Raw genomic sequence first — 9,066 nt, 5'->3', positions numbered from 1 at the left:
GCAGTAACTTTGAAGAGAATGGCCCAGCAGAACACCCCAACAATTCACCATAACTATTCTAGCCATTGGTTAACCTTGACGAAGTGTCAAGTTTCAGTCGCTTTTATTTTTTTTTTCCTGAGAAAAGTCATTGATGTTAGGTGGAAATGTCTCCTGTGACTGTACAAATAAAATAAGGCATTTAAAGAGATTGTTGCTTGTTGGGTTTTTCTCACTTTTTTTTTTATTATTTTTTTTTTTTTTTTTTTTTTTGCTAACAGAGGCTTGTCCACAGTGTCCTTTGTACATCAGAACCTCTGTTTTTCTACAAATGGGTATGGCTAGAATGTCTTCAGTTCCCACTGTGGTCCTGGGTCTTGGGTGTCCTGAAGGCTAGTCAGTGTCCCATTACTGTAGGTTGAAAGTCAGTGATGTACAACAGCATATTGCACAATCCAATCTGTATGGCTCCAGGAAGCATTAAGAAGGTACACTGGAGTCATCTGTGGGTTCACTCCTTTCTTTTCTCTTGAAATCGTAATGATCATCTGGAAAATTAAATTAGCCAGACAAAGATGCAAATTTTTTGCTGATTAAATCACAAAGCAGTCCCCCGATTGTAGAAGAGTGGCACATAAAAACAACAAATCATTCGACCTTCTTCATTGTTGATCCTTAATTTGAAAGGCAGCATGGATTCCTAAGGCCGTAGCTTCCAGGACTCCTTCAGTGAAAAATCATTGCTACCTAACTATAAAAGGCTTAGCTCTTATGAGAATATTGTGCTTTGTTTTTTGAATTTTTCCTTTAAAATTCAGATGAAATCAACTTGGTTCGCAGTGTGACACCAAAGAGATCAATTAGTTTTTTCCCTAGTCCACTTGATCATAGTCTCTGGTGAGCGATACAGGAATATGAGTTTGGCATACAGGTCTTCTTCTAGTTCCAGTTCTCCAGTCTCTCGCACTAAGAAGATGTCAGTACACAGCTTCAAGATTCGGTCCACATTGGGCAGCTCCTCAAACATGATGGAGTGGGAGATCCCACTGAAAAATTCACGGACGAATTTCCCTATCACCAGGACAACTGAGGCATAGAGTCCCATAATGCTGAAATGAAAAGAAGGAAAGAGTTCAAACCATGCCTTGCAAAAAGGGTCAGGCAAGTGAGAGGGAGCTCATTCACATGGTTAAATGTAGTCTGCCAGCTGAGCCAACATTAATTTCTAAATAGGATCCTGTTTTCTGCTGTGGTGCAGGATGAAGGAAAACAAGGTCTCTTCAAACACCACAGATATCTGGGAGTATAAACAGCTGAGACTGTTTCAGCTAACGAACATTAATTAGTCACTAATTGTGATGGTCTCACATTCTGTCTGTTTGGGAGCCACAGTGGGAAATCTCAAAATTGCTGGCTGCTAGCAGTAAGTGATCTGTCACATCTCATATCTAGTATTTTTTATTAAAGTATTTGCAACTGGTGACAGGCTAACTTTCACCTAGCTTCACTTGAAAATACCCCTATGAGGAGTAATCAAAAATCATGCCAAAAAGGTGTATTTCCTGGGAAGGTACAGTCTCCTGCCTTCTTCTGTCTGTGGAGATGTATTTCAGAAGTGTTTCACACCCAGAGTGCTGGCTATGAGATTGGGAAGATCATCAAACCTCATCAGTGATTGGGCAGAATTTAAACTCCAGCTAAACTAACATTTTTTGAATTATTTTACTTTACTTAAATAGGAAATTAGTGCAAGGGTCCTTCTGCCTTTTTTCCCACTAAAGAGCAGGTATTAAGGGTATGAACCCTATTCCTTACAAATATACTTTTATAGATAACAGTAGTGGGGAATAATTTTAAACTCTCCCAAAACCCTTTTTGTCTAAGTTCAAACATTACAACAACAAAAAAGAAACACAACCCAGAAAATAAAAAACACTCAGAAAATAAAGTCACCTCCACTTCTATCTGACATATATTATTTTAATTTTATGTAAAAATTCCTTCTTACCCATAACCAGCCAAGAATCCAAGGCTTGGTGGACTGACTTTATCACTGAATATGAAGAGTTCAAGACTCTCTTCAGATGTTTTGTATCTTTTCCCAAGCTGATTCAAAACCCACCACTCACGGACTCCCTCTTCAGACACATTTTTGACCAGGGAAACTGTAATGTTTTCCCATCTGCAGTCTGTTGAAAAAAAGAAATGTTAATATGTATACCATGACTTCCAAAAGTCAAACAGCTTTGAGTCAGATACTTCAAACCTCTGCATGATAAAATGACAGAGTAACGTTGGAGTAAAGGTTCTTTATAATTCCCCTAAAATTTTACAGTATTTCTGTACAAAACTGCAATATCTAGACTGCTATGTTTTTCCTTCTGCAAATCTCATCTGAATGTACATTAAATAAATAGAATGTTTCACATCACCTACATTTTCTTTTGTACAACTGTCAAACCATTTAAATCTCTTTATGCCAAAGTATCAATAGTAGTCAGCATGTCTGCATTTGAAGCCTAAAGAAACACATTTAACCTGGAGGGATAGTGGTCAGCTTCTACATGCCAAAATTAATCTACTGCTGTAAATCATTTATGTCCTGGTATAAAATATTTTATTCTCTTATATCAGAAAAAACATACTATCCTGTCATGCTTGCCAATCACACAGATGGGAGGCAAACTCTGGCCCTCCAGATTTCTGGGGAATGTGTATTAGCAGTATATACAGTAAAGGTCTGCTGAAGAGTGCCAAATTAAGTTCTTAAGGACAGGATCTGACTAAATACAGCAAAGCACTCATAACTTCTACTCATAAAACCAGCTGCAGCCCTGATAATAATTTTTCCCAGTTAATCTAATCATGTTCACTGAACCTTACACAGTAATGTACTACATAGTACAGTAATGTACTGCATTGTACTACTACTACTACACCCAAGTGCCAAACTTAACCTCTGTTGAGTAAAACATTCTTAGGTAATGAATTGTTCCTACTCTTCTAACCCAACAGGTTTTTCACATGTGAATATGTGCACGTGCATGCATGTATTCTGTGCCTGTGAGTACCTGTATGCATTCTCACTAACAGCACTCTGAAATTTAATATTGAACTAAACTGGATTCTTTGTAGCCAATAAGGAGTAGCTAAAAAAAAAAAAAAAAATTAAAAAAATTCAGTGTCATTATTGCAGAGATGCAGCACTACTGACTGTGGTATGGTAGAAGGGAGACTCAGAGACGTGAGATCTATCATCACTCCCTCAGTAAAAAAGGGATAGCAGTTCCTGAAAGCAGACTTGAAGCAAAAGAGCTGGACGTCATCCTTAGATTCCTTACTGTTAAATACAAAGCTAAAGTACATCCAGGTGCCTTTTCTGCCTAACACTGTATGACCTCATCTCTCCCCAGGCTTTCAGGCATCATGTAGAAACATTGTGCATTTGAGACCGAGGTGCTCCATAAGAGCTCTGTGAATGTGCAAGTGTGAGTGCTGTGTTGCACTTCTTTCAACCATACTCTGTTTTCCATGGTTTGGTCACATACCTGACAATAGCTGCTTTATAGGTTTTGCCAGAGAATCACTAGGAGCTTTGATGTAGTATGGATACACTGTCTCTAATGTTCTGGAAAAAATGAGAAAGCAAATATTTCATATTTTTATACCTCTAAAATAATTTAGAAATACCTAACAGAGCTATACACAGTTCCCAGTAATTCTTGGCTTAAGCTATGAGTTTATAGTGTTCAGATGTCACATCTGAAAGTTAGCTGGATTTTTTAACTATGTTGTCAGTACTTCAGCAGGGAGCTCCATCCATAATGCTGCCATTCACGCACCCTGAAACCCACATACTTGGGGCATGTGTGTTTGCAAGGAATGTAGACTTGATATTTTGTTCCCCTTTTTAACAAAGCTGCTTTTATAGTCAGCCATATAAGTAACAAATAAAAAGGCGACACATCACAAGTAATAAGCAAGCTAGAAAAATATGTAGCTAGTAAAATATGTGGTGAGAACAGTTATTACTTCAGAATTGCAAGATGTTTCAATAATAACACCTAAAAAAGTGTGAATTTTTGCCAGAATATTTCACTGGGAAATATTTTCACAGTTTGCAGGAGGATTTCAAACTTAAAAAGAAAGATGTCTGTGAAAATTCTTCCATTGTTCTCAAAACTAAATCATCTTAAGTGGGAATAAATTATCAACATCCAGAGACATTTCATTAAAAACAGATACTGTCCTAAGTTTTCCCTCAAATTACTCAAAATATCTAGCAAAGGGGAGCTATCACAGAAGTCCTGTGACACTTTGATATATTGCATATGCCAGACTGAGGAAGACCAGAGCAGGCTAATTTAAAATTCCTCCAGATCACTCCAGCAGATCCCAAAGACAAGTAAGAGCTCAGCAGCCAAGCTGTCCTAGCAGAGATGGTGGCAGAAAGCTCCCTGATGAAGTAGTCAAATGACTATTAGCTGCCATGACAATTTTTCCCTTTATAACAAAGTAAAAAATCTCAAACCAGCAATATTACTGCACCACAGGCAAAGGCAGGTATATCTGCTATGTTACTGCTTGCCTCCTGCAAAGAGAGAATTATCTCAAAAGAGGAAAATCTATCCTCCTTCATACTACCTCACCATTGGAAATATTCCACACAGCAGAAAAGTATAAGAGGTGTAAAATCTTTTCAAATGCAATGATCAGATGTGCAACAGCAGTCTGGATGTAAAAGTGTGCGTGAGTGCAGAAAAATAGCTGTTCACAGAAAAGACAAATCTCATTTCCACCTGCTAACAGATATGAACCTCTTAGAGTTTTCAATATTCCAGTTGGCTTCAGCTTTAACTTTTCATGTCTTGCAGCCACAAATCAGATCAGGCCCTCAGGGATGATGGGTTGGTTTAGCGGTATTTAGAGACTGCTGCTGTAAAGTAATCCCCAGTGAGCAGGCAGAAGAGGAAGAGCCAGACTCCTTTCAAATCTGAAAGGAGGCACCACTGCTGTTAATGCTATAAGGCTGTAGCCATAGAATAATGTTTGATAATTCATATGAAGAGCATGCTCTTTCTGCCTTGCAAATTTCCATTACAGGAAAAGATCCGCAGTCAGAAACAAGTGCAGATGTTACTCCCTGACTGCAGTGATTTAACACTTCCTTGCCAATCTAATACTATTCAAGAATAACAATGAGAAATACAGTCCGGCTGGTTATTTAGCACACAAAAAAAACCCATCAATGCAACATCCTCAGATCAAGCTGAACTGAAGTAACTCAAAGCTTGAGTGAATATGAACTTGTGCTTATCCAATAAATCAAAGTAACTAATAGCTTCACCATGCTTGTTGGTGATGTTCCAGTGTTCAAGCACTTCTCAGCCTACATTTATCATAGGAAATAAGCTTTTACCTTTCATGTTACTGTTATATAACATCAAGGCTGTTGGCCTCTGAACAATGCCCCAAAGTTATTAGAGGGGGATAGATGGGCAGACAAATGATAGTTGCACATTAGTTGCTGACCTCTTTAGGAAATGACTTTTAAAAAGGGAAGGTTTGCTTATAAATAAGCAAAGAAAATAACTTACACCTCTTTCAGTTGCTGCCCAGACATCATATTAGCAATATCTTCTCTGGTTTTCACTGGTAGGGGAAAGGTAAGTTTGTCTGATGCTATTTCGGCTTTGGCACCAAGGGTCAGATTTCTGTTGTAAATAAAAAGGAAGACACAGTGTCAACATACAATGAGCATAACCTAAATACTTGTTTGCTGAATCCTAGAGCCAGCTGTTTAACTAATCCAACAGCACTGACCCTGGCTATCTCAGTCTTTGTCAAAGCAAGCATCGTGCTACAGTGTACCTGATGGTATGTTTTCCCACAGAGGATATGTAACAGCCTTAAAGATGTATTTTTCTAACTGATTATGCCTTTGCATGTATTACAGGATAATGGTGACAGATTAACATAATTTTTGTCATTCCATGAGTAAAAAAGGAATGAGAAAGGAGCACGACTGCTCCTACTTAGGCAACAGGACTGCCAGCGTTACTACAGATTCTGTGCCTAGGCAGCTAAGGATGCTTCAACCAGCTACAGCTTTCTAAAACCCCAACTCAGCCCAGCATAAATATGTTGCTAACAGGTTTCTAGGACTCTCATGCTTCCCCTCAGCCTTCACACCAGCAGCAGAACACAGCTGGGGCAGGATCAGCTTTCACAGAAAGCCCTGTGCTATGCCCTGCAGTCAGACTAAAGCAGCTGGGGTGAGGCAGCTCCTGGGCTGCAGAGGGCTGCAAAGACCCATCACTGGCAGATGATGTGCAAAGGCAGAAAGTATGTACACTACCTGAAAGCATGACTCTAAAAGCTCATCTTACAGCTGCTTGTGGTCTCCTGGTCTAGATGAGAGAGAGAGCAGTTGCCCTTTTCAGAGAAAAAGTGGAAGGTCACTGTGGGAAGTCTTTACCACTTTCAGTCATTCTCGGTCACAATGTAATCCACAGGATATAAATTGAGGGTGAAAAAGGTTTCTTTCAACTGGTGTATGAATGTTTGTAGTTAGGCAAGCATATGGGCAAACCGAGTAGCAGTATTAAAAATTAATATAAAGTCCAGAAATGATGGAGTGATGTCATTCACTAGCTAATACTGTACACTTCCAGGAAAATAAGAGGGGTCAAAGAAAGTTGACTTAAGGGTGCAGATCTATTACAGGCCTATTTTTGTCTGTGGAAGGATTGACCCAGCCTGTTCAGAGTCCCCACAGTGATTCATCTGACCTGCTTCTTGTGTACAGTCTTTTGCTGAGGCCACTATAACAATCCAGCTTCGCCTTCTAACAAAATGGGTAGACACTGGGGCTGCAAAGGTACTCAGTTTTCATGGAGTGATGACTTAACTTCAATTTAATCCAGCAGTCTACAGCTAGCAGAGAGTAGTCAACAAACCACCTCAATAACTGGGTGTGCTCTAGCCTGCATGTAACTAATTGATTTTATTGGCTGTCTCTTGGAAAAACTTCATTATAAAGTGTTCACTGAGGCCAAAGGAGCCACAAATAAACACACAAAGGTCTCAACAAAATGAATCTATGCTATTGTTATGCTATTTGCCTAAGAAAATCTGATTATATGTGTATCTGAAAGATAGTGTGTGTCAGTTCCAGACTCCCTTAAGAGGACCAAGCACAGTTCTATTGGTATTTCCTCACGGTTTTTCTGCCTTAACTAGGTCTCAGCATTCAGTTCCCATAAATGCTAACCATGTTGTTGTTTGGGGCAGTTTATTTGAACATCTCCATCTAAAACTGGAGAAAATTTTCTTACCTTGCCCTCCTTCCTCTCAAGTCCCATTGAAAACTCCACCCCACCTTTTGAAATTACATACTTGAAAGTGGCTCCCCTTCTCTTTGTGTATTTTTTTTTTGAGAACTGCAAGCAACACGTTTTCCTGGGTAACAAAGGTCACATCTCTCTGTCTCTCTCCCATTTTCACATTCTTTTGCTCAGCAGTACAATAGAATTTGCTGAAAAACTAAACCAAAACCCGAAAACTAAAACAGCGTGGTACTGTTCTGCTGAGTGAACGCTTTGCAAATGGTCCATCAACCTCACACCAGCCACATTAATTACCTTTGAATGGTCCATGAAAGAACTACAGTGAACTCAGCTGAAAAATCCCTCAGTCCCTGTATCATTTTCTGTCTACTGGGAGGGCTGATGGTCCATAAAGAGTTTGAATTTCCCTCTAGGTCTGCTAGAGTTATATCTTCTTTTCCATAGCTCTCTAGAAACTGCAAAGCAGCCTGGAGGTGCAGAAGACAATAAGAAAATTTCAGTGCAGTCACATTCACAAGACACAGAGCCACATTTCTCAATCAGGCAGAATTCTAAATGTTTGATAAATTCAAATGCAGTGGCTTATACTGAATATTTTCCTCAGGTACCAGCTGGGGCTTTAGATGGAAAGGTTGTACAACCGAGATAAGTAGGCAAAACAAAACTGGCCCTGCTGTTCAAAGGATGATGGCCATGTAGGCCAAAGTGAGTCTGGAAGTTCATCAGGTAAACTCTGTAGAGTCTGTTTAAACTTAAGTTAAAACTTTGTCTTTTGTTAAGCATCTTCCTGAATAGCAAGATGTCTGCAAAGAATGTGGCAATTTGCAACTCAGGACTTCAAAAGTGGGTCAAGATTCTAATAATATGGCTGTAATACCAATACACAGGCTACTAAGTAGGATCTAAATAATATAAATATCTATATAAAAGCTAATTCTTGAATAGGCTAGAAGCAGGCATGTCTTTTACCGTTATATTTGATCAAATCCCATTTACTTTACTAATAAAACAGTAGCATACTAATGCTAATTACTAGACATTTTTTCTGTAGAAACTTGTGATAATTATGTGCATTTTGCACCATAAAATAGTGGGACTATATTTAAATGTTTGACCTTTTAATGTCAAAACATGTCTGGGCCATACACACTTTCTTTTGACAGCACCACATCTGCTCACTGGGAGGTGAAAGCTGTATGTTCTATAAAACGGGCCACAGGCCTTAGAAGTGCAAAAACTGCCTCTTTGCTTTGGCAGTACACCACCAGCATCAGGTCTCCTAAAAGTTTGTGTCATTTAGAGGGGACATCTTTATTCAGGCGTCAGGTTAAGTAGGGTTTCTGTAATCCATGATTTTGTGTAAAAATATCTCAAGTAATTGTAACTTGTCTCACTGTAACCCACCCCTCTCCTAACAAATGATCTATCTGCACCTTTACTCATGCAAACCCTTTGTGGAAACATCTTTGAAATTATGGCAAAGCTGCTGACAACGTATAACTACACAAACAAAAACTCACAAAAGGCCACCATGGAAGCATGCACACATTTTAAAGTAATGAGGTATTTAGCATTTCACTTACAGTGTTGCCCCTATAGCTTCCCAGAAATGCATTGTAACCAGTCTGATTCAAATCCTTGAGCTGACTCTGTTGAGCACTCATTGTAAATATAGGCTGGGAAACAAAAATGCACACACTTGTCACTTTTACTTCAAATCAGCTGCTACATACATCAC

The 9,066-nt window shown here is 39.0% G+C and overlaps 1 protein-coding gene across 1 annotated transcript in view; it reads right to left on the bottom strand.

Annotated features, from left to right (window-relative positions):
- Positions 1 to 335: 335 nt before the first annotated feature.
- Positions 336 to 9,066, bottom strand: part of PIEZO2 (piezo type mechanosensitive ion channel component 2) — a 309,202-nt gene continuing 300,471 nt past the window's right edge. Inside the window, exons 47-52 of the mRNA XM_030444928.1 lie at positions 8,912 to 9,004; positions 7,623 to 7,795; positions 5,577 to 5,693; positions 3,528 to 3,607; positions 1,988 to 2,168; positions 336 to 1,088 (exon numbers count right to left, since the gene is read on the bottom strand). Coding sequence (XP_030300788.1) covers positions 836 to 1,088; positions 1,988 to 2,168; positions 3,528 to 3,607; positions 5,577 to 5,693; positions 7,623 to 7,795; positions 8,912 to 9,004 — 897 coding nt within the window. The 3' untranslated portion in view covers positions 336 to 835. The remainder of the gene's footprint in view (positions 1,089 to 1,987; positions 2,169 to 3,527; positions 3,608 to 5,576; positions 5,694 to 7,622; positions 7,796 to 8,911; positions 9,005 to 9,066) is intronic.

This window comes from Calypte anna, chromosome 2 (genome assembly GCF_003957555.1).
Source record: "Calypte anna isolate BGI_N300 chromosome 2, bCalAnn1_v1.p, whole genome shotgun sequence".
Lineage (NCBI taxonomy): Eukaryota > Metazoa > Chordata > Aves > Apodiformes > Trochilidae > Calypte > Calypte anna.
Note: the sequence above shows the minus strand (reverse complement) of the source record. Positions and strands in the feature narration are given on the sequence as shown.